Source organism: Cricetulus griseus, chromosome 2, assembly GCF_003668045.3.
Source record: "Cricetulus griseus strain 17A/GY chromosome 2, alternate assembly CriGri-PICRH-1.0, whole genome shotgun sequence".
Taxonomy (NCBI): Eukaryota; Metazoa; Chordata; class Mammalia; order Rodentia; family Cricetidae; genus Cricetulus; species Cricetulus griseus.
The window spans coordinates 40,798,630-40,824,815 of NC_048595.1; the positions used below are offsets into that span (position 1 = coordinate 40,798,630).

The following is a 26,186-nucleotide window of genomic DNA, read 5'->3' on the forward strand; positions in this document are numbered from 1 at the left end:
TAATCTTATTACCTAAATTGTGGCTTTAAAAAATAGCTGCTTTGTGCACTTTTTAGTCTACAATCGACCCAGAACATTTCTTGTGTGTTTTTGAGTTAAGGAGTCAGTTTTATTCCTATTTTCATGGACACTCAATTGTCTTGGAATCATTTTATTAAAAAGCCCTTTCACTACTTTCTCATAGTGTCTCTGTCTAAATGTTCACATATATGTTTTCTACTTTTGTGATTTATTATTATATCTGTCTCTTTGCCTAACTATCACCAAACATAATAAGGTCACAAAGACTGACATTTCTTCAAAGTTTCGTTATTTTTGTTCTCACATTTAAGTCCGTGAGAACAAAATTAGAATTAAATTTTGTAAACAGTTGAATAAAGAATTTTGGTTCATTCTTTTGCATGTGGACATTGAGTTGTTCTGGCACAGTTACAAAAAAATCTTTTTTTTCCTACTAAGTTGTCCTGGCACTCTACTCCTGGCAGCAAGTGTGTTGGTTTATTTCTAGAGTCCCAGTTCTAGTCCATTGAGCAGTGTCTATTCTTATGTCAGACCCATATTATTGGGATTTTTACAGCTCTAAGTCTTGGAGAAATGAAAGTCCAACTTGTTCTTAAATATAACTTGGGCTATTTTTGCTTTTTCCATATGAATTTTAAGATCAGCTCACTGATTTCTCTATAGCAGCAGTTAAATTTTGAAGGGATGAATCCATACATCAGTTTGGAAATTATTGCCATTCTTAACAATAAGATGTTCTGCTCCCATTCTTAACAATACCAAGTCTCCGGTTGGAGAGACAGCTCAGCAGTTGTAAGCACTGGCTGCTCTTCCAGAGGATCCAGGTTTAATTCCCAGCACCCACATGGCAGTTCACCACTGTCCGTAACTCAGGTTCTAGTGGATCTGACACATTCATACAGATATACAAGTAGGCAAAACACCAATGCACATAAAATAAAAACAACAACAGCAAAGCCTCAGGCTCATGGCATAGTTTATCATCCACTCATTACTTATCACTTATTTTTTGACTTGCCACTGCCACAAGTCTTTCTAAGTTTATTCTGAAGTATTTTATTCTTTAAGATGCCATTATTAAAGAAGATATGTTCTTAATTTCACTTATGAACTGTTCATTGCTAGTGTAGAGAAAAATGAGGGAGCTGAAGAGGTTGCTCAGTGGTTAAGAGAACTTACTGTTCTATCAAAGGACCAGAGTTTGGATCCCAGAACCCACAGCAGGTAACTCACAAGTAACTCCAACTGCTAAGGATCTGACACCCCTTGTGATATGTGTGGGGACACACACACACACACACACACACACACACACACACACACACACACACGATGAATCTTTAAAAAATAATGTGAGGAGGAGCTGGGAAGACAGTACAATCACTAGAGTGCTTATCACAGAAGAATGAAGGCCTGAGTTCAATCCCAGCAGCTACATAAAAGCCTGGCATGGAGCCACACAACTGTAATCTCAGCACTAGCAAAGCAGAGACGGGAGGATCCCTGGGGTTTGCTGGCCAAACAGTCTAGCCAAACCACTGAGCTGCAGGTTCCTGAGTTCAAAACTGACGTGGAGACAGGAGTGGTGGCACATGCCTCTAATCGGGAGGCAAAAAGTAGATACATCTCTGTGAGTTTAAAGCCCAGCCCAATGTACACAGTGAGTTTCAAGACAGCTATTCATATACAGTGAGACCTCGTCTCAAAGAAAAAAAAAAAAGAACATTTAATAATTTATTCGGTTTCCTCAAATATTCTGACAGTTTAGAGAACTAGATCACTTCTTGAAAATACCATAGAACATGTCCAATATTTCCATTTATAAATTGTTATTAAATAATAGTTACCTATCCAGGGCTTCCTTGAAGTACTTTCTCTGGACATCAAACTGAAAGACTGTTCGTTCACAATCAGTTGAGGCATTATCACTACCTCCATGTTTCTTGAGGAAGGCATCAAATCCATTCTCATCTGGGTATTTCAAACTACCCATGAATACCACTAAATGAAAAGAATAAGAAGTTACACAAAGAAATAGACAACATTTTTTATTATCAAAAATGAACTCTTCTATGCATAAAAGATAAAGCAATGAAAAAATAGGAAAAAAGATAAAGCAACACATTAACAATGGCTCTGTCTGACACTTTGCTACACGGACACTGCAACATTCTACAAAGCTCATGTTATTTCCATTCCAAGAAAACCCAAACATTTCTTAAAAATTTGCTTATATAAAAAAAGGTTAAAGGTTAAACATATGCTTATGTGCAGATTAACCACTACCACAAAGGATGTCAGGTAAGAAGTTTACTTTCAAATAGCTTAGAAACTAAAAACACAAGATGACTAATGCAGAAAAGCAAGTCTGTGTTGTGTGTAAACAGCTGTAGCTGTGTAATGTCCACAGTTTTATTGAGGCATACTCGTAGCTAAACATATGGTTCTTTTTTGTGGTATATTAATCATGACATTTTATTGTTTGTATTTTCAATGCTCTGATGTCACTGGCTACTATTAACATTGAAATAGACTATTCCACCAGAGCTAGCCAATTCCTAGAGAACGGCAACTGTCTCTTGCTCTGTTCACTGTACCATTGCCAAATAATGATGCCTACAGTAAAAACAGGCTTGGGGTTGGGAAGATGGCTCAGAGGTTAAAATACTTGCTGAACAAATGTGAGATCTGGGATTCAAACCCTGGAAACTATGTAAAATGGCAGGTGGGTGTGGCAGCCCCCTGGTAATTCATTTCAGAAGGCAGAGATAGAGGCTCCCCAGAGCAAGCTGGCTAGGGAGACTAGCAGTATCAGCAAGCTCTGGGTTTTACTGAGAGACCCTACGTCAACAAATAAAGTACAGGCTGAGGAAGATACCGTTTTCATTCAAATCTTTACTATAAGTATAATTAGATGGAAAGTCTTTCCCTATGTTTATTCCTAAATCAATATTTTCTTCTTAGCTTTTTCTTTGTTTAAATGTACTTCAGCTAATTACTAATCTCTGAAATCAATTCATACAAATTTAAAGGGAAAAGGAAAACCACACCCGGGAATGATATTTTACAAGATCTTACTGTGCTCCAAAAAGTGTGCCAGCCCAGGCAGGTCATCTGGATCAGCAAAGCTCCCAACTCCAACACACAGAGCCGCTGCAGACTGGGGTAAGTAGAACACATACAAATAGTAGAGTCAATCCTAAAGCAATACTAGTACCTTAAGGGTTCATTCGGAGAAGTTTTCTAACAGAAAAGAACAGAATTCTTTCCCTGGGAATCAGGAGGAGCAGCAAAGTGAAACTCACCAGAACTGTGTCAGTTTCACCCTGCTGCTCCTCCACTTGCCATCCTGCCAAATGCTCAAGAGGTGCAGACCTAAGGGAAAAAGCAGAAACAGACAGAGACAAGGGAGAGGCCAGCCACCGAGACATCATTTCATATTGCTGAGTCAGAACTCTGAACCAAGTTTGTTCCCTGAGTTACTAGATTTTGGAAATCTGAAGAACTAACATATCTAGGTAGAATAAAGAGCTCTAAGCAATTTAAAACTTCTACGTTCAGAAACTCAGTTACAAAATGTGAAACTTCTCAGTATGTTACTTAGAAGGTTTTACTACTAAAACAGGATGAGGGATAAAATAACAATTTAGAAAAATATCTAATAAAAAGTAAGTAAATGGTTAAAAGAGAAAATTTTTGTTATTAAAAAGCTACAGGAATAGGATTTAAAGAGGCTTTTTAGTTCTTCACTTTGTATTGAATACACACATATATATCATATATTTCTTATCAATAAGTATTTGCCAAATTCCTGGGGAAAATTAATTTTTAACAAAATAGATGGCCAAGATGTACACAAGACTCTGTTTCAAATGATTTTGACATACTATCATCATTAGTTAAAAGATTTTTAAGTAGAAGAAATAGTCAATTTGAAAATAGGAAAGTAAATATTAACTTTCCCAACTTTGTATCAATTTTCGGAACTCATCCATTTGGTGAAGCATTGTTTGATAGGGTTATCCCTTTTAAAGATAGCATGTACTTGGCATAAAGCCAACCTTGCAATTTTAGAAGAACCAAACAGCCTCACTTGATACTTCAAGTCCTATTTTTGCAGACTTAGGCACATAAGCCCATAGAGAACATGGAAGGATGTCCACTTCTTCAAACCACAGTCTAACCTGTTCTGTGATGTTTAATAGATGCCTAACCTGCTTTCAGCTCCAACTACCCCATAAAGATTTCTTGTCTCGACCAGCAGGGTTGAAGACATTTTTGAATAAGTTGACTTAAACCACAGTCTATCAGTCAGCTTTGACCACAGCAAATACAGGTTCTGCGATTGCTAGAAAAGAAATTCAGACTTGAGAATTTTCTACCCAAGAAATTTATACTTGAGAATTGAGTTATAAAACTCAAAATTATGAAATCATAATTCAAATATATCATACTTAAACTTCAATCGTGTTAATTTATTAACTTTTCAGATCAAGAAAAACTTCTTTTTGAAGGACAGAAATGGGGACACTTAGAAAAAAAAATCTTCAGGAAAGGAATTAACTTTAATTAGATAAGGTTCTCTAAAAGCTAACAGTTTTTTTTTTCTTCCCATTTATAAGGCTCACATTTCTCAAATAAAAATTAAATCCTAAAATCACTTCAGAATCTATGCAATTCTCAAGCCACCTCTCACCTAAACTTGTTCATTTTTCCTTCAGATGTTTATGTACCACTAAGTTAGAAATCGTCTCCCACTGCTATTAATCATGGAATCTTTTCTTCCACTAGGACACCCACTGCTTCAGAACCAAAATGATCTGATCTCTTCAAACCTAACCGCTTATCAAAAAAGTCCAAAGCATAGGGGAAGTTACTTGTGATTAACAGAAAGACAGGTACAGAAACTCAGAGGTAAGGATCTAAGATTAATAATATACTATTATTTGGGGAGCTAAAATAGAGCTCAAAAACCGTGTGAACTTAAGAGTGGGTGCAAGAGGAAGAAAGTCAGTGTAAGAACACCCAAGATACCAGGGACAGACCTAGGCTACAACTCCATTTTGGTTATAATTTCTCCATTCTACTACTACTCTATTAAGAATTAGAAATATTAATTCCAAATTTGCCTATAAAAACTTTAAAATAGTCTACCAAGTGGGATATATACAAATTTATTCAGTGTTTTGAGTTTCACCTCTGAAGTTCTCCAAGCTAACACAACTTGGCCTACAATACAACACACACAAAAAAAGCTTCTTAAAAACTTAACTCAGGGCTGGAGAAATAGCTCAGAGGTCAAGAGTACTGGCTGCTCTTCCAGGGGTCCTGAGTTCAATTCCCAGCACCCACATGGTGACTCACAACAATCTATAATGAGATCTGGCACCCTCTTCAGCCCCACAGGTACACTTTCAGGCAAAACACTGTATACATAATAAATAAAATCTTAAAGAAAAATTCTTCTAAAAAAAAAAAAAACAAAACAAAAAAAATGGAGCAGGGAGTAGTGGTGCATGCCTTTAATCCCAGCACTCTGGAGCCAGAGGCAGGTGTTTGTGAGTTTGAGGCCTGTCTTATCTACTTAGCAAGTTCCAGGCCTGCCAGGGCTACATAGTAAGACTCTTGTCTCAAAAAACTTGGAAAAAAGAAGAGGAGGAGGTGGAGGGACACTCAAAGAATTAATTTAAGAGAATTATTAAAGCCAAGAGCAGTGGAACATGTCTATAGTCCCAGCTACTGGCAGTACCACTTTAACCTAAGAGTTTGAGACCAGCCTGAACCATTAAGTAATAAACTCCCATCTCAAGAAGGGGATGAAGGGCACATAGGCATGATATAGCTTATCTATGATCATAGTACTCTGAAATTCTAGCACTCAGGAGGCTGAAGCAAGAAGGTAGAGCATTCAAGACTAACCTAAGTTAAATAACAAGAACTGACTCAAAACACCACCAACAACAGTCATTTCTACTTAAAACTTACATGTCCAAATCTTTGGGGTTAAACACTTTTTTTAAAAACTAGGAACTGAATCTTGTTGATGACTGATGATGATAATGATGTGTGTATGTATGGTGTACATCGAGTACAAGTGTGCATATGAATATGCAGGTCTGAGAACTTTCAGACATTGGATCCCTCCTCTGTTCTGTGACTTCCAAAGATCAGATTCAGGTCATCAAACTTGCATAGCAATCACCTCTACCCACTATGCTATCTTTCCAGTCCCATGGGTTGACACCTTTTATGTATTTTTTGAGATCTAAACTAATAATCTAACTATAAATCCTGTACATTAAGACTATACCATGCTGTTGTATTGACAGTCAACTTTAAGCAGAGCATGATGCTGCATGTTTGCAATCCCAGCACTTGGGAAGTAGTGTCTAGAGCAGTGATTCTTAACTTCTAAGCAGTGACCCCTTTATCAAACCACTATCTCCAAAAATACTTACATTACAATTTATGACAGTAGCAAAATTACAGTTATGATGTAGCAATGAAATAGTTTTATGGCTGGGGGCATGAGGAACTGTATTAAAGGGTAGCAGCATTAGGAAGGTTGAGAACCACTGCTCTAGAGGATCAGGAGTTCAAAGTCATTCCATCTACACAGAGTTCAAAGCCAGCCTGGACTACATCACACTGTATCTCAAAACAAACAAACAAAACAAAACAAAACAAACAAAAACCCAAGAAACTAACTTTAACAAACATTTGCTGGTCAGTTCTACTATAATATCTCCAAAATGTTACCTACCCTGTAATAGAATTCCCTTCTGCAAAATAGATGCATTCTTCAAGAGATATGTTAAGGACAATCTCCCTATCAAGACCCACATACGAACCCTAAGTTCAACTCTCTCACTTAAACTGTCCTGATGTACTTATTAATTCCAATTATTGACACTTTCTCATAGGTGAGATCAACTTCAATTACCTACACTGGAATTACCCACAGGGTAACTTAGAACTCTGAGGCCAGGTGAAGATGTTACACCATTAGCCTTGTTCTCCTTTCTCAAGTCTCTCCAAGGATGGTATACTCTCTTATTCCTCTATCTTCAGCTAAGAATTGTACAGGTTCTCACCTCCTGACAATTTTTAAAACATATAATGTACATAAATACATATAAACTCAAATATTGCCATTTTTGCCTTTAATGAGTGGGTTTTACATTTTTTGTTTTCTTTACTCTCTATAGTAAGCATTTATTACTTTTATGACCAGAGTAAACTGCATTCAAAATATAACTTTTATATAGACTAAACCCTTGCTAAAAAAAAAAAAAAAAAAAAAAAAATTCAAAAGATAGCTGTATACTTCCTTTTAGCTACTAAGAAATAAACCCCAAGTTCAATCATTACCCCAAGGAGTTCCCAAATGAGAAAGACGATATAGACATGACTCACACCTGTTTCTCAGTGGTTTTCTTCCTCCCTTCTACCCTCTCGTCCAGTTCTTCCAGTTCGTTTTCCTCATTATCAAGATCATCATCATGTTCATCATCATCAAATTCATCTTCATCATCAAAACCTTCTTCATCGTCCTCTATCTCAGCTCCAGAGTCTTCATCGTCATCTTCCTCTTCATCTTCATCTGTTGCAATTCCTGTTTTACCCTCCATATTACTTAGATCTGAAATCAAAAGTGCCTGCAAGCCATTCTGTAGTTTGATGTATCTGGGGAAAACCAAGACAAAATAAAACACAAAGCATTTTGTTTCAACTGTTCAGTAAAAAGAACCCACATATGTGTAATACACACACTGAATACTATATACCTCTGCTTACCCCAAGTTTCAGTTACTCACCATCAAACATAGTCCACACACACTAATTAACACATTTTTAAATTGTGAATCACTCCATCCAGTTAGGGCAAAAATAAACATTTCATTAAGAATAATCATGATGATTTGTCCTGAGGTATGTATGTATGTATGTATGTATGTATGTATGTATACACACACACATATATATAATACATACAAGGCTATATCATATATTTACTATACATACACACATATATATGTATATATTATCATCCTAGTCATTTAATAGCTGTCAGGTTTTTGTTGTTCTTTTGGCTTTGGTTTGATTTGATTTGGATTTTTGAGACAGGGTCTATCTATACAACCCTGGCTGTCCTGAAACTCATTGTAGCCAGGCTGACTTTGAACTCACATGTGAGATCTGCTTGGCTCTGCCTCCTGAGTGCTAGGATTAAAGGTGTGCAGCATCACATGCAGTATCACAGGCAGCAACAGCTGTCAGTTTTAGCAGACAGACATTAACATGCTTGTGTCCCAGTGCTCGTGTTCAAAAGTAACCTTTAATGGTCTCCAAAGCCCAAGACAGGCAATGCTGGTGATCTGGACACAAAGAGAACCCATAAAAGTGCCTTCTTTAAGAAAAAAGTATGCTGAAGTAGCCCAAGAGATCTACAGTAAGAGCAAATCTTCTAGCCATGAAGTGTGACCTCAAACTGCAAAAGCTGCTCTTATTTTACTTAGAATAAGGGTAGAAAAGACACTAACTACCACAAGTTTTCCTCTGACCTTCAAATATGCTGTATTATGTCCATGTGCAAGTGCACACACACACATACAAACAATTGTTTTAATTTTTTAATTAAAGTAAATGTTATTTCCAGAAGAGGCCTGATAACTGAACACAGAAAAGTACAGCTGGTGCCTAACTAGAGTCTCCACCCCTACTGACTGGTGTTCATGGAAGTTACTCTCCATGCTACCAGAAGATAAAGGTAACCAACAACTCAGCTACAACCCTGCACTCTACAACAGTGACTTCGTGTTTTTATGGGGGTGTGTGTGTGTGTGTGTGTGTGTGTGTGTGTGTGTGTGTGTGTGTGTGTGTGTGTGTGTGTGTGTGTGTGTGTTCCCTGTGCTTTTGTTATTGTTGTCATTGTTTTAATCTAACTTGTTTTTTCATTTGCTTGTTTGTTTTCTTTTTATTTTTTTTTTGGGGGGGGGAGTTCGAGACAGGGTTTCTGTGTAGCTTTGAAGCTTATCCTGGCACTCACTCTGTAGACCAGGCTGGCCTCAAACTCACAGAGATCCACCTGCCTCTGCCTCCCGAGTGCTGGGATTAAAGGCATGCATCACCAACGCCCGGCCACTTGTTTGTTTTCTAAAGAAAGAAATAACGAAGGCATTGAGTTGGATAGGTGAAGAGGTAGAGGAGGATCTGAAAGATGGAGGAGGGGAAACCATGATCAAAATATTGTGTGAATTTTCAATTCAAAAAAGAGGGCCTGAGCCGGGCGTTGGTGGCCCACGCCTTTAATCCCAGCACTTGGGAGGCAGATGCAGGCAGATCTCTGTGAGTTCAAGGCCAGCCTGGTCTCCAGAGCGAGTGCCAGGATAGGTTCCTAAGCTACACAGAGAAAACCTGTCTCAAAAAACCAAACATACATACATACATACATACATACATACATAATCAAAAAACTAAAAGTCTCAAGTACAGCAATCACTTGTACTTGATGAGACAATAAGAGTAGAGAAAAAGGGCTGGAGAGATGGCTCAGTAGTTAAGAGCATTGACTGCTCTTCCAGAGGTTCTGAGTTCAATTCCCAGCAACCACATGGTGGCTCACAACCATCTGTAATGTGATCTGGTGCCCTCTTCTGGCATGCACTGTATACATGATAAATAAATCTTTAAAAAAAAAAAAAAAAGAGTAGAGAAAAATACAGATGTTCATGAATCTTAACCCAGTACTTTGTGATAAGATAGTCTATATTTACATACAATATATAGACAGATAAAAGAATGTTAAAAATATTTCAGAGGGGGACATGAGAGGATGGGAGGGAGAGGGAACAGGGAGATTGATATGTAAAATGATTGTTTCTAAATAAAAAAAGAAAAGAAAAATTTATATATCAAAAAAATATATTTCAGAGAAGGACCAGAGAGAAGGCTCAATGGTGAAGAACACTGACTACTCTCCCAGAGAGGACCTAGGTTCAATTCTCAGCATCCACATGGCAGCTCACAACTGTCTGTAACTCCAGATCCAGGGGATCTGACACCCTCATGCAGGAAGGCAAGCAAAACACCAATGCACATTTTTTTAAAGTAAATTTTTAAAAACTTTCAGAGAAAAAAATTTATCATAATATGAGTGAAGAAATTTTACATAATAACACACTAGCACTTCTCTTTGTTTCTAATTTAAATTTAAAAAAGAGAAAAGAAAACAACACACTAAATTCAGAAGTTATGAAGAAAACCATCAGGGGGTCGGTGAAATGGCTCAGAGGACAAAGACACTTACTGCCAAAGCTTGATGACCTCAATTCAATCCTCAGGGACCACATGATGGAAGAAAAGTAGTGAACCTCACACACGTACCAAAGCACACTGCACCCCACCTCACCCCCAACACATACAATAAATTAAATGTCCTTTTAAGAAAAAAATGGAAAGATGATACTATACAGTGGTCCCCTTATCTGAGGCTTTGTATCAGCTCTACATATCTAATAACCAAGACTAAGCTACTAAAGGGAGAACAGTGATGAACAAATGATGAGCTACATCTTAGGCAGTATGCAACACAAAGGTATGGGATTTCATCACTATGCACTGAATGCTCTACAGTTTTAAGGCAGATTATTTCTGCAAATTCTACTTAATGTTTTGGACTCTGGCAAATGTAACTGAAATCTCAGAAAGCAAAAAATAAAATAAAAAGATGAATATTAACTTAAAACTTTTATAAGGTACCACAAAGTGAAACAGTAAACTAAATACTAGCAGAAAAGATTAATAATATAAAATTGTTCTTCTTAATACATATAAGTCTTTATTAGCTTGGCACTACTATATGTAAAATAGCAAAGTGTAATAAAGGAGATAGTTTGCTTCTTTAAAAAAAAATGTTCTTCTGCGGTTGAAGAGATGACTCAGTAGGTAAGGGTACTTTCTATACAAGCATGAGGATATGAGTTCAAATCCCTGGCACTCTCATAAAAAGCCAGGCATGTCTACACATGCCTGTGACCCCAACTATTTGTATTTATTGTCATTTAACATCTTTTAACTACTAAAAAAGAATACAAAAGTTCTATATTCCCTTTCTTTATAAATTTAAACAAAAAAAAAACTGTACTTTAGGTTAAGAATAAAGGTGTTTTTAGTGGAGTTTTCCTTTTAAAAACAAAATTACCCAATGTTTTGTTTGACCATTTGCTGTAACTCAACAATAAGTTTTAAGACATTTTTCTATGTCAATATACAAAACAACCTCACTGGATGGTGACTCATGCCTATAACCCCAGCATTCAGGCACAGTGCTATTATTTCAAAGCCAGCCTGGTTTACAGAGCAATTCCAGACCCTGTCTCAAAATTTAAAAGAAAGAAAGAAAAGAAAAGAAAGGAGCAATTATCTTCTATAGCTTGAATTATCCTCATTGTAGAACTGTACCATAACATAACCTTTAAACAATCTGTGATAAAAACTATTGCCAACTTTTTGCTATTATAAAAGCCATGCTACAACCTGGACATGGTGGCACAACTGTAAGCCTAGCCTTCAGAGGCAGCAGCAAGAGAATCACAAGTTCAAGACCAGCCTAGGTTGCACAGTGAGTTCCAGGTCAGCACAGACTACATAATGAGATCCTATCTCAAAAACAAACAATAACCTTATACAAATATCACTTAGTAACTATAAATTAGATAGTTAATACTTAAGTGCTTGCTATACACTAAACACAAGCTTCCATATCAATTAGATATACAATATTGCCATGGGTTATTATTTCTATCATCTGTACTTCTTGTTTTGTAACTTGCCTATTTATACTTATTTCTAGGAAATAAAAGTATTTTTGGAAACTGGTCAGATATAAATTTAATCTAAAAAATGTCTGGGAAAAAATATTACTAAGAGTTCTACAAAAATGCCTAGCAGTCATGCATTCATATACTCTATAAATGCTATTAGAGAATATATAATGTGCTAGGCACACAGTGACTATAACAGACATGTACTCCATATCCATAAAGTTTTAGTCTGCAAACATTTACTGAGTCAGTAGAGGAACAGCTAAAAAACAAAAAACAAAAAACGGAAGGGCTAGAAAGATATCTCAGTGGATAGGTGCACTGGCTGCCCTTCCAGTGGACCTGGGTTAGATTCCAGCACCCACATGGTGATTCACAACTGCCTATAACTCCAGGTCCAGCTCCCACACTCTTTTGGCCTCTGTGAGCACCAGGCATGCACATGACATATACACACACAAAACACTCAAACACATAAAATAATTTTTGATGACTCAGTGGTTAAGGCTGCTTTTCCAGAGGTCCTGAGTCCAATTCCCAGCAACCACATGGTGGCTCACAACCATCTGTAATGAGATCTGGTGCCCTCTTCTGGTCTGCAGTTACACATGCAGACAGAATGCTGTATACATAATAAATAAATAAATAAATCTTTAAAAATAATGTTTTAAGGGAATCCAGGTGTTATGACACACACCTTTAATCCCAGTACTCAGGAGGCAGAGGTTGACAGACCTCTGTGAGTTTGAGGCCAGCCTGGTCTACAGAGAGAGTTCCAGGACAGTCTGTCTCAAGAAAACAACCACAAAAAAGTGAAGAGGGAACTTACCACTTCCGGAAACCCTGGTGCCATCTGTGCCAGTGTACACACTACTCAACACACAACTTTGCCTTGGTCTTGACATATGCTAAGAATCTAAGCAGTAGCCTTCAGATTAATCTTAAAACTTCCTTCTCCTTATGCCATTTTCACACAAAGAACCCACAAATTCTTACTGGCATTCATCAGCTGTCACCTATTTTCTTCATTACTCTCTTCATTACTATCAAAACCATCAATGCCCTGCTTTTCTATTTTTGTGATAAACACCATGACCAAAAGCAATCTCAAGAGGAAAAGGTTCATTTCATCTTACAGCTTATCATCTGAAGTGAAATCCAGGCAGGAACCTGGAGGCAGGAAGTGAAACACAGACCATAGAAAATCACTGCTCATTAACTTGCCCACCGTGGCTTGCTCAGCTTGCTTTCTTATACGACCCAGGACCATTTCAGTGGGCTGGACCCTCCCAAACCAATTATCAATCAAGAAAATGCCCCCACAAACTTTCCTCCAGGTCAATCTGATGGAAGCATTTTCTCAATAGAAGGGTTCCTTCCTTCTTTCCAGATGACTCTAGCTTGTGTAAAGTTGGCAAAACAAACAAACAAACAAAAAACAAATACATCACTATTAAAACATAATCTTTCCTTTCTTATTTATCTATAAGTTCTCATGTTACTATCACAACAAAACTTTCAAAGTCCCATAGTCTTTAAAAAAGTTCATTTTTGTTTTTGTTTTGTTTTCTTTGGTTTTTGTTTTCTCTTTTAAATTTGGTTTTGTTTGGGGTAGAAGCTACAAGGAGAAAGAGGACAAGAGGGGGCAGGGAGGTAAGTAGAATTGGAATGCATGATATGAAATCCATGAAGAATCAATAGAACTAATTTTTTTTTTAAATTTCAACACTTTAGAAGTTCAGTATCTTTAAAATATCCAACCTTGGAGCTGGAGAGATGGCTCAGAGGTTAGGAGCATTGGCTGCTCTTCCAGAGGATCTAGGTTCAGTTCCCAGCACCCACATGGCAGCTCACAACTGTCTATAACTCCCGTTCCATGAGGTCTGGCACCCTCACACAGACACACATGTAGTTGAAACACCAATATACATAAAATAAAAATAAATTTTAAAAAATATCCAGCCTCTCTTTAAAAACCCAAAGTGTCTCCATTGTGGGCTTCTGGAAAATCAAAAGTAAGTTACATATTTCTTATTCCAAGAAGGAAGAACCAGGGCAGTTATAATTAAATCAAAGGAAAACCAACCTCCAGCACTGTAAATTAAATCCTGTTAGCTCCATGGCATGGTATTCAATAATGATTTCCTGGGCTCCAAAGAGCTTAGGCAGCCCGCTTTTCTGACCCTTGTCACTCACAGCACACAAAGCTCATCTCAGGCTGGCTCCACACTCCACAGCTGCTACAGTTCTTGGCAGTCATCCCATGTTCTGACATCGCCAATATGCTGGGGTCTCCACTGCAACTGAGGCTGAACCTTCACCAATGGCCTCCTGGCCTCTCAGCAGGGACTCTGACCCTGTCACATGTGCCAAACCTCAGCAGCTTTCCATGACCCTTCATGCTCTCAAAAATAACACCAAGTGGGAGGAGTCTCCTACACACTCCCCAGTTTGGCTATCAGCTTAAGATGCAGCCTTAGCCATCCTCTGGACTACAGCTTCTGTGTGCTGACCCTAAGGAAACACTCTGCAGCAGATTTTCACTTCAGTGATACCGATCTTGTATTAATAATGATAATTCAGCACCAGCTAACCAGCATCAACTGTCCACTAAAGCAATAATTTTACTTCATTGGTACTAATCTCTTGTAAGTCAAAGCTGATTCTTAAGCCCCTGATGCCAAAACCACAGATTCTTAATTCAAAATATTACACAAAGAGCCTTAATAGAGTCTTTGAGGGATGCCCAAACTTCCCTCTAAAACATCACAAGTCAAGCATCTGCACCTCTTTCAACATTCTTATCTTTCAAGATCCCCCCACAACAGCCCATTAGTGTCTGAGCATTCAAGGGCTTTTCCAATCGGAGTTCCAAACACAATCCTCCCATAACAACATGCTCAGGTCTATCACAACAACAGTCCCTTCTCTGGTGCCAATTTCTGTCCTTTGCTTTCTGTTGCTGTAATAATAAACACAATGACCAAAAGCAAATTAAGGAGGAATGTGTTTATTTCATATTACAGCTTACAGTGCATCATGAAGGAGAGTTTAAGCAGGAACCTGGAAGCAGGAACTAACGCAGAGACAATGGAGGACCACTACTTACCAGTTTGCCCTCCCAGGCTTGCCTAGGGCCACCTGCCAAGGGTGGCACTGCACACAGTGGACTGGATCCTCCCTCCTACATCAATCATCAAACTAGAAAATGCCCTACAGACTTTCCTACAGACATTTTCTCAACAGCAGGTTTCTCTTCTGAGATGACAAAGCCCAATCAGTACAACCAATTGAGGTTTTCTTCAGACTAGCTCCCACTCACTACTGAGACAATCACTTAAATACACCGACATGCCTCCAGGAGGGAATCAGCCTTCATCACCTTGTTTGCACATTACAACATCTTTTCTTATACTTTCTCCAATTCCACACTCCTTCCTCACTTCACGGAAGATTTTTCTATTTCTTCAAAAGCCAATAATTCCCATAGATGATATGGATCTTGTCAATTCCCAACCATCTGAGGATTATCTTCACCTTCAAATTCTTTAAGTGCTAAACACACCATCTCTTCTACCCTGAAAAAGCTTTCCCTCTACTCTAGGCAATTCATTATCCTAAAAGTTCTCATCCCTTCCACTTTAAACAATCTTCTTGGATTAGAAATGGCTTGGCAATTAAGAGCATTGGCTGTTTATTCCAGAGAACCTGAATTCAATTTCCATCACCCATATGGTGGTTCACAACTGTCTGTAACTCTAGTTCTAGGGGGTCTGAAGCATCCCTCTTCAGTCCTCTTCAAGGTACCAGGAATACATGTGGTACACAAATATACATTCAGGTAAAACACCCATACACATAAAAAAATTTAAAATAATTGTTTTAATCTTGGGGTGCTGGAAGTATAGCTCAGTTGGTAGAGTATTTGCCTGGCACTCACAAGGCCCTGGGTTTGAGGCCCAGCACTACATAAACTGGGTATGGGAGCATATGCCTATAATCCCAGCACTTGAGAAGCAATAGGACGATCTGAAGTTCAAAGTTACATACTGAGATTAAGGGCAACTTGGAGTATATGAAACTCTGTAGATAGATAGATAGATAGATAGATAGATAGATAGATAGATACATGCATACATACATACATACATACATACACAGACAGACAGACAGACAGACAGACAGACAGACAGACAGACAGACTGACTTTTAAAAAAACTTGAAAAATACCTCCCTGGTGACCTAAAATTTCATGCTTCCCATTTATTCTTAAAACCAGTACAACATGGCTTCTGCCTATCATTTGTTTGTAAGTATTTTCACCAGGAATAACTTCTTAGGTCTCTGAATGATTTCAATTCTTCTGTTACTGCACAGCATCAAGTAATGAGGCTGACTGACAATTTTTTAGTGGGTCTTCATTTAGGTTTTCCTTCTGTTTCTTCCTGATGGTCGGTTTCTATTTCAATTGTTTAGGATTGTTCTACTGTCTCTTAAGGGTCCTGAGCCTTAGAGAGATTAACCTGCTCAAGGTCACATATCTTAGACTGGAAACTAAATACACAGTCACTTTACATATAACACCAATTGCATTCTATTTCACTGTCCGCTCCCTGACTACCACTGCAGGTAACAGAATCCCAAATATGTCCTCTTCTGACCTCTAAGGGCACCAGACACACACATGGTGCACATGTATACATGTAGGCAAAACATTCATACACATAAAATTTAAAAATCTAAAAATAAAATTTTAATGGGGTTGGAGTGTGGATTCAGCTATCAGACCAAAAAATTGAATGGCTCTAAATTCCTAGAATTTGTATACAAGTAAACACAAAATGACTTATTTTATAACTCAAAGGGCCTATAATCTCACCATTAATTTGTATGTATGTGTATGTATATATATATATATATGTATATATATATATATAGGAAATTAATCCCTCATATATTCAATGAAGCACTTATTAGACCACTGGATAACAAATTTGGATTTGTCTAAGGTTTCTGCTTCTAATCGAATCACCTCACTACTAAACTAAGAAATCAGAACATATTAGTGTCCTCAATATAGCTGGATTGTGCTCTTCCTGTTCAACAGCATGCAATAGTAAAACAACATAATCAATACTCAGAAATAGCCTGTACCTCATTCACTATGCTTTGCTTCCTATAATAAACACACTGAGATAACCAGGCCAGTGAGCTGGCTCAGCAGGTAAGGGCACATAGCAAGCCTGACCAACCAACCACCTGGGTTGAGACCAACCCCAGAACCCACACAGTGGAAGGACAGAACCAACTCTGCAAGTTGTCCTCTGACCTACACACACACTGTCTCCCCCACCACATATACAAAAATAAATGCAGTTATTACTTACTTCTAACAGTCTGAGTAAAACTTAAATTAGAAGGGACTGCCTTTTCATGTTTCTTTTACCATCCCCCACAGAAATATAGAAAAAGAGATTAAACAACGTCTTTTATCCTCATTTAAACTTCACTGCATTATACATTCACTGTTAGAAAAGTGCCATCTGTCAGGCGTTGGTGGTGCACACCTTTAATCCCAGCACTCTGGAGGCAGAGGCAGGTGGATCTCTGTGAGTTCGAGACCAGCCTGGTCTACAAGAGCTAGTTCCAGGACAGCCTCCAAAGCCACAGAGAAACTCTGTCTCGAAAAACCAAAAAAAAAAACAAAAAACAAAAAAACAAACAAACAAACAAAAAAAGTGTCATCCATCTATAACTTCTATCCTAGCCAATAAAGATTTGAGTAATCCAGAAAAAGAGGGGAATTAACGCTTACCTGGTATTTAAGCAACCACCTAAAAAAGCTTAATAGGGGCTGGTGAATTCCCCAGGGTCAAGGCACTTGCCACCTTGCCTAACATTCCGGTTCAATCCCCAGTACTCACAAAGTAAAGAAAACTGACTCCTGACTCCTACACTCTTACACACACACACACACACACACACACACACACACACACACACACACACTCTCTCTCTCTCTCTCTCTCTCTCTCTCTCTCTCTCTCTCTCATTAAATAAATGTAATTCTGGAGGCATCTAGGAGGTATTGCTACCATTTTAAAAAGGCTAAATATAAATTATATAAAGAGAAATAAAATTCTGCCAACTATTAATAAATGCAAACTGATACATCTTTGATGGCATTATTTCATTATAATACTTCTCTAAACAGGTCTGGTGCTCATTCACATATTCAAAAGACTTAGTATGATGGCTATGTACTGCAACAGATCATGGACAAAGTCCTACAGAAATACAATGGAAAGAATCAGTTTTGGCTAGAAAGGTGTGGCACGAGTTAGCATCTATATGCAAGTATTAGAAAGGTAATTTAATTCTGGAGGCTGCAGATATTTGATACATTTGTTTTGGAATACAAACTTCACAGAATTTCAATTCAAAGACCTAATTCTGAAGTTTTCCACCTTTATTTTACAGTAACAAAAATAAAAAACTTTTTCTTCAGCCGGGCGTTGGTGGCCCACGCCTTTAATCCCAGCACTCGGGAGCGCAGAGGCAGGCAGATCTCTGAGTTCGAGGCCAGCCTGGTCTCCAGAGCAAGTGCCAGAATAGACTCCAAAGCTACACAGAAAAACCCTGTCTCAAAAAACAAAAACAAAACAAACAAACAAAAAAAAACCACCTTTTTCTTCAAAAGTCAAACTGGAAGACAATGTGGTAGGACATGCCCATAGTCCCAGCATTCAGCATCAGCCTAGTCTACATAGTAAGTTCCAGACCAGCCAGAGTTAGTGAGAGCCTGGGGAAAAAAAGGGGGGGGAGTAACTTGAAACCTTAGTACAGAAAAAAGGTAAAGGTGGACAAAAAGATCATGATTTAACAAAGGCCATAAAACAGAAATGTAACAATTTACTCACAGTAACTCTTATCTCTCTTTTTTTTTATTTGGGTTTGAGTGTGTGTGTGTTTGTAATTCAGAGTAACTCTTAAGCATTACCTCTGTCTTTTTGTTGTTGTTTTTTATTTGTTTGAGACAATGTTTCTCTGTGTAGTCCAGGCTTTCCTGGAATTCCATTTTTGTAGACCAGGCTAGTCTTGAACTCACCTTCCTTGGCCTCCTGAGTGTTGGGATTAAAGCTGTGGGCCACCACATCCAGCTGAATTATCTCTCTTTTGAAGTATTCCTTTTCCTTGTACCACAAATTAGCTCAGTAGTTTATTCAGGTAGAGTGTGGGTCACCATTCATTACAGATGATTGGATGATTAGAAGGAATTTTACAAGCTACAATTCAACCAATTGATACCCAAGTCCACTCTCATACATTTTTGGAAGAAGCTATCTAGCCACTCTAGCTTATCACTCCCTACTTTATTCTTTAATCTACTCTAACATACATAGTTCCATTAGGAACGCCATAAACTTTAGGTCACTGGTTTTGCTTCCCTCTCTACAGTTTGTTTTTTGAGCCAGGGTCTTATGAAGCCCAAGCTATATAACCAAGAATGGCTCCTGACTCCTGATTCTCCTTCCTCCACCTCCCCAATACCTCCCCATGCCCCATCCTCATTTCAGTTTTTAAAATGTCTATATCCTCCTACACTGTGAGTTTAATCATTGCTGTATGCCACCCTGGATAAAATGTTATTTGTTGCAGTGCATATGCCCAAGCTACAGAAATGCTATTTTAGCACCTGGCACATAAATTTAGTAGGTATTTAAGTCAATTTACAAAAAATAAGGTCAACGAATACATCTAAAACATTCAGAACAGTTATCTGACATTTAGCTTTTTATTAGGTAACTTTGTATGAACAGGGAACAAAAACACTAAAGCCTGTACTGACAACTTAATCTGGGAGACAAAAACCAAACATTATTACTTTCTACTTGTTCACTTACATGTTACAACTGCATCTTTGACAAGAAAAGTTATATCTAATTTATAAAGATTCCTTGACCCTGTCAGCCTGTCAAAATATATATGTATATATAAATTAAGTTGGTCTTGAAGTGGGGGGCTGTGTCTCTGCTTTCTGGACCTGAGTTTCAGTTGTCTATAAGATAGGAATGGGGAAAAGTAGAAAAGGTGATCTCTAGTGTTCTTTTCTACTCTTTAACCCACTGCAGGCTTATATAAATTTGGACTTAAGACTACTTAAGCTTCTAACTCAGCATGAATAAGAACCTCACAAAATATCAGCAAATGGCCAACTGGCTTTTGTCTCAGATGGCCAGTTTCATTCAAGTTCCGATAGTTGCCTAATTCTAAGCAACAAAAACTCTCTGGTTTTCAATTCCCTCAACAAGTAAAATGAAGCTGTTAGATAATATGAACTATTTCAAAGATAGCCACATTTCATGAAACAAGCTAACTCTTATGTTTATTCAGGTGAGAATTGAGTTACCATTCATTACCAATGGAAACGCGGCATCCCATAGGATCTTACAAACCTACTACCATTCACCCAACAGAGGCCCAAGCCCTCTCTAATCCTTTTTTTTTTTTTTTTTTTTTTTGAAAAAGGCATCTAGCCATTGTTGTTATCGAGAACTACTCATGGTCACAAGCCACTCCATCTTAGCCCAGCTATGGTGTAAAGTTCTTTTACTAAAACCATACCATCCCCCCCCAAAAAAAAGAAGAAAGAAGAAGAAGAAGAAGAAGAAGAAGAAGAAGAAGAAGAAGAAGAAGAAGAAGAAGAAGAAGGAAGAAGAAGAAGAAGAAGAAACAGAAGAAGAAGCAGAAGAAGCAAACAAACAAACAAAAAAACACCATACCATCCTCTTCGTAATTTTCACTCCGTCTTACCTCTCTTTTACTTAAGGGACTTTCATATACCTTTGGATTGAAATAACAGACACATCTCAAATAGCATCTCCTCCAAAACTAAGATCGCCAACTGTCAATCTTTCCTTGTAACACACCAACTCCCCACCCCCTTACCATCCATCCTGTCTTTTTCACGAGAAAAAATTAGCCGGGAGATGGTGGCACACATCTTCAATCCCAGCACTTGGGAAGCAGAGACAAGGAGGGTCTCTGAGTTCGAAGCCAGCCTGGTCTACAGACTAAGTTCCAGGACAGCCAGTGCTACACAGACACCCCCAAATTTCCCCTGCCACCTCCACCCAAACACACATTTGGGGTGAGAAGTAATAACGCCCTGTTGCTCCTCCGGGAGATACGGAGACCAGAAGTCATGGCAGCACCAACCGAAGCCCGCACCCTGCTCTGCCCAGTCCGAGCCTCGTCCCTCACCGGTACTGCTTGGGGTCGCTGGGAGATTTGATGATCTCAGGGTCGCCGGCATTACTCAGAGGGGCGACCCGTCCCTCCTCTTCAGCTTCATCCGCTCCTAGACGGGCAACCCGGCCGCCCTCGCCCAAGTCCTGTCCATTGGGCTGCAGGTCTGGGCAGCTGCAGGTGGACTTCGCCTTGTTTCTTCCAGGCATGGTCAGCGTAGGATAGGGTATCGCAGATCCTTCGCACAGACCCCGTGCTCCGATTCGCCCCAGAGCCGTGAGCTCCCGCCCGGCCTCACACCACAACTTCCTCCCGGTGGCACAGACTGCAGCAACCGTGACTCTCCTCAGCATTCACCAGCAAATCGTAGCGCTGGTCATCCCGCTCCCCAGGCCCACCTCCTCCTCCTACTCCTCCTGCCACTCCTCCTCCGCGTCCCAGGGGCGGCGGCGGCGGCCGGCGTTGTTGCTGCCGCAGCCGCTGGGGAGGACAGGCCTGAACCCCTCCTCCAACCCGGCCTCGCTCACACCGACTTCCTTCATCCCACCCTCCTGACAGCTAATGACGCTATGGACTCTAGCCAATCACAAGGCAGGACAGCCGTCACGTTTTCAGAAACAGCCAATAGAAGCAGGGGAAGGAGGGGCGGGGCCAATAGGAACCGGCTGAGTTCCTGACGCACCCAGAGAGCATTTCGAAACCTGATGTGGGCGTGGCGAGAGAAAAGAGGCGGAGGATGATGGGAGAAGCTTGGCTGCGATTGTGACGTGCGCCGGTGGCTGTTTTAAGGTAACCGCGTAACGCTCCGCGTCTCTGAGAAAATATTCCCCGGCGAGACGACGCAGAAGTGAGCCGAGATAGGAGACGCTGGTCTTCCTTTTCACCCATTTGCGAAGTATTTCTTGGACTCTGCTCTCAGAGTGACTCAGCAAGTTTTTTTTTTTTTTTTTTTTTTTAAAGCAGAGCACCGGAAGTCTTTTCCTACCCTATCCTGAGATGGACGCTGTTCTTGTTGGTCACTAAGCACCGGAAATAACAATGGGACCTTTCCATCCTGCAGGCTGCCAAGCTGTTGGTGCTTTTCTCGCCCAAGGTTTGGTTATCTCACTCCCGTATGTGATTTTTTTTTTTCTTAGCTCCCCCACAAGCTAGAGTCCTCGGCCTGCCTTTTAAAGTTTAGCCAAATGCAAAAACACGTTAGGCTGCCGCCCTCAAGTTACTTTCCCAAGTTTTGTTGTTTGCCAGAGCCCTCGCTGCGACTGGAACAGACACTGTAAAATAAAAAGCTGTTGACAAGATACAGTATGCTGACACCATTAGATAATGAGGTCATACCCCATGAAGGAAATAAACGTTTTCAACATGAATAAACGAAAAAAGACTTGAAACCGGTAGATGCGTTCATTAGTGGTTGTCTTTCCTGCCTCTGAACTTCAGGTGCTGAAGATAGAGTCATGTACAAAACAAATTGTTGCAGGTATAGGTAGCCCATGCCTTGAATCTCAGCAATCAGGAAGGCAAGAGGCAGGTGAATCTCTTTAGGTTCGAGGCCAGCCTGTTTTACATAGAAGTTCCAGGCTAGCCAGGGCTACCTATTGAGACCCTGCCTTAAAAAATAAAAATAATAAAAATCCTTGCCTTCCCGAAGTTTACTTTCTTATGAAAAGAAACAGGTAACATTCAAAATGCTAAGACTACAATGCAGGATAGGATAACGTGTTGGGGAGGTGTACTGGGACAGAAGTATTTGAAAGTATTTAGATATCCTGTTTTCAGTACACCTTCATAGATTTGTCAGTTTTTAAGCAATTCCACGGGACTCTCATTCAAAGCAGCTTCATCTGTGTCCTAAAATGGCTGCCCAGTGCATTATAAAAGCAATAGTAGATGTTGAATAGACACCTAAGTGACACAGTCTATGCTTTGCACAAGGATGTTGTATGTGTGCTTTTTTTAATCTCCAAAGCTATAATGCCAAAAATAAGAAATCTTCAATTTCAACTGTCAATTTCATTTTCCTAATGAGAAAAGGAGTTTAGACCCTTAATTGAGATTTGCTGGGTTTTGAGCATATTCATTTAACCAAGTTAGGTCCTGCTAAGTGCCCAAAATTGGAAGTAACAAATATTTCCCCTTTCTCTTGAGCTCACAAGAGAGCTATTGGAGAGATGGGCATTAAAGAAGCACAGGGAATGATCAAATGGACCAATACAGAAAAAATCAGCACAGTCCCTGCTCATGGGTGACAGGCAAATTCATGAAGAGTTCCATATTTTATGAAGTACCCTGATACCTTGATCACTTGCTTCAATGCTTTCCTGTCTCTTTCCCCCTCTAGTCCCAAGAGCAGACATTAAGTGCAAAGATGGCATCTCTGTAACTTAACATTTATACCTTTCAGTGTAAAAATTTGAGTATAAAACTCCCAAAATGAAGCATACAAATTTTAAGTCTATAATTACAAATAACTCTAGATGGAGATGCACAAACAGATATGTCCTATTCAGGGAGTTTTCCCAAAGAAGGGGAATTTAAACTGAGAATTGGTGTGGAAATGAACTTAATGGAGCTGGTTAGACTGAGCGTGGTTAGACTGGTGATCTGGAAACAAAGGGACAGGGTTCAGTAGCAAAAATCAAACAGAACATTCCAAAGAATAGACATCGTTTTGTTTCATGCATCATTGGATTCCAAGATCTTAGAATGTTTTCCAACAAGCTGTAGGTACTCACTAAGTTTTGTGTGAGCAAATAAAGAGAAGGAATAATCACAATTGTTTTCCAAGTAGATCACTATGGTCGATGAGTCATACATACATACATACCTAGAAGCAGTTGAAGGCTAGAGAGATAGCTGTGTTAGGACCAGAGCTCTGATCTCCAGAACCCATGTAAAAGTTAGGCAGATGTGATCACCTAAAATTCCACCACTTGGAAGGAGGATTCCCAGGATACCTTAACTAGCTAGACTGGCCAGAATTGGCAAGCTCTGGATTCAGTGAGAGTCCCTGACTTAATAAGTTAAGTAGAGAATGATTGAGGTCAGACATGACATCAATTTCAGGCCTCCATAGGAGTGTACACATGTCCCTTACACATACATGAACAAAGGAAAGAACAAAAAAAATAAAAATAATGAAGCCAGGAAGAGAGCAGAGAAAGACTGTCGTGAGAAAATAGAATAGACATGTCAGTCGTCTGACCTGGGAATATTCAGGAGGCTGAGACAAGAGGATTACTTGAGGCCAGGAATTGGAGACTTGCCAGGAAAAACTCCCGAGGTCTCCCAAAAATGAAAAGAACAATTTCAAAGCTATTAAAGTAATACAGGAGTTAGAAAATGACTTTTAACTACAGCAGTGATAGTAGAGTTGGAGAATTATAGACAAACATGAATTTAGGAGGTTGAACTGTTTTAGATTTATTATATTTTGTTATTTGTGTTTTGCCTCTGTGTGTGTGTGTGTGCGTGCCTGGCACCCTCAGAGACCAGGAGAGAGAATCAAATTCTTTGGAACTGGAGTTGATTGTAAGCCGCCATGTGGGAGCTGGGAACTGAACCCAGGTCCCTAGCAAGACTATCAAGACTATCAAGTGCTCTTTTTTTTTTTTTTTTAGTTCGTTAGGGAACAAGCTTGTTTCACATGTAAGTCCCTTTCCCTCTCCCTCCCCTCACCCCCATCCCTCCTCCCCCACCCCCAGCCTACCCCCACCCCATCCACCCACCACTCCCCAGGCAGGGTAGGGCCCTCAACGGGGGCTCTGCAAAGTCCACCAAATCTTCCTGTGCTGGTCCTGGGCCCTTCCCCATGTGTCCAGGGCCAGAGTGTAACCGTTCATCCCACCCATGGGATGGGCTCTCAAAGTCCCTTCTTGCACCAGGGAAAAATACTAATCCACCACCAGAGGCTCCCTGGAGTGCAGAGGCCTCCTTATTGACGTCCATGTTCAGGGGTCTGTATCAGTCTTGTACTGGCCTCCCCGACAGCATCTGGGGTCAATCTCTCCCTTATTCAGGCCAATTGTTCCTGTGGGTTTCTCCAATCTGGTACAGATCCCTTCACTCTTCATTCCTCCCTCTCTTCAACTAAATTCCCGATTTCAGCTCAGTATATATCTGTGGATGTCTGTCTCTGCTTCCATCAGCCACTGGATGAGGGCTCTCGTGATCAGTCAGCGGAAAGGGAAGGAAGGCCTATCAAGTGCTCTTAACTGTTGGGCTAGCTGTCTCTCCAGCCCCAAGCTAACTGATTTTAGTGATTTTTTTTTTAAGTTTTATTTTTATTTATGGGTGTTGCCACATGTGTACCAGTCCCCAGGGAGAGCAGGTAGAAGGTAACAGATCCCCTGGCACCGTGAGTTATAGGCTGCCTGGAGCCACTCAGCCTGAGTGCTGGAGTCTGAACCAGAGTCTCCTGGAAAGGCAGCAAACACTCTGAGCTGCTGAGCATCTCTCCAGCCCCAACAGTAACGTAAAGAAGAGTGGCATCAGGGTAACTCCTTGCTAGCTAATTTTCTGTGTTGAGTGGAGCGTGGTGCTATAGCCCATACCAGCAGGTGAAAAGGTATTCCAAAGAGACAAACATGTGACCCTTCCTTGGCTATTATTTCCACAATGGTCCCCGGAGAATTGGAATTTCCCAGTCATCTCAGGCTGGATGACTTGATGCCAGCTAGAGGAGGAGCCTGTCTCCCAGGAAGTGCTTTCACACAATTCTGAAAGCTTGTCAGGCCACCCTGCAGGAGAGGCTAGGGCCAGACAATAATAGGCCAGCTGTGGAGGGGACCACACCTTGACCAGGACTGCTTAGGGGCACTCTATTTAAGCCCAAACCTCATGTCAGGGCCCAGATGATCGGACTTGGTAGGTCACTGGACTTCACAGCAGTTTCTCTTTTCAGTGAGACTATATTGGTTAAATCTCTTGTCTCTGCTTTACACTGTCATTTGTCTTTGTAAGTGGCCTGATAAGGGCTAGTGGCTGAGCTGAACTTGTCTGATTTCCCTGGGTTTTGACCCTCCTGATTCTGCTAGTAACTTGGATAAGAGGAAATTCTGGAAGAGAAACAGTTTGGAGGGGAGAAAATATTAA

General features: G+C 39.8%; 1 protein-coding gene, 1 long non-coding RNA gene and 1 other non-coding gene across 5 annotated transcripts in view; 2 read left to right on the forward strand and 1 right to left on the reverse strand.

The window, feature by feature from the left end:
• The window catches only part of Nrdc (nardilysin convertase), a 65,128-nt gene extending 43,527 nt beyond the window's left edge, over positions 1-21,601 (reverse strand). The window contains exons 1-6 of one of the 2 annotated variants that reach the window (XM_027402436.2): positions 21,111-21,601; positions 7,440-7,707; positions 4,236-4,369; positions 3,327-3,396; positions 3,100-3,181; positions 1,869-2,022 (exon numbers count right to left, since the gene is read on the reverse strand). In XM_027402436.2, coding sequence (XP_027258237.1) covers positions 1,869-2,022; positions 3,100-3,181; positions 3,327-3,396; positions 4,236-4,369; positions 7,440-7,707; positions 21,111-21,448 — 1,046 coding nt within the window. In that variant the 5' untranslated portion in view covers positions 21,449-21,601. The remainder of the gene's footprint in view (positions 1-1,868; positions 2,023-3,099; positions 3,182-3,326; positions 3,397-4,235; positions 4,370-7,439; positions 7,708-21,110) is intronic. The other variant, XM_027402437.2, reaches the window with a different exon arrangement.
• Positions 21,602-21,631: 30 nt separating this feature from the next.
• On the forward strand, positions 21,632-22,226 carry LOC118238297. Of its 2 annotated transcripts, none has more exons than XR_004768178.1 (2): positions 21,632-21,884; positions 22,056-22,226. It is a non-coding gene; the product is annotated as an uncharacterized LOC118238297 (long non-coding RNA). The 2 variants fall into 2 exon arrangements; XR_004768179.1 differs by having other exon boundaries at positions 22,059-22,226.
• A 1,042-nt stretch (positions 22,227-23,268) lies between these two features.
• LOC113834320 lies at positions 23,269-23,372 on the forward strand. Its single transcript, XR_003482772.1, has one exon. It is a non-coding gene; the product is annotated as a U6 spliceosomal RNA (small nuclear RNA).
• The last annotated feature ends 2,814 nt before the right edge of the window (positions 23,373-26,186 follow it).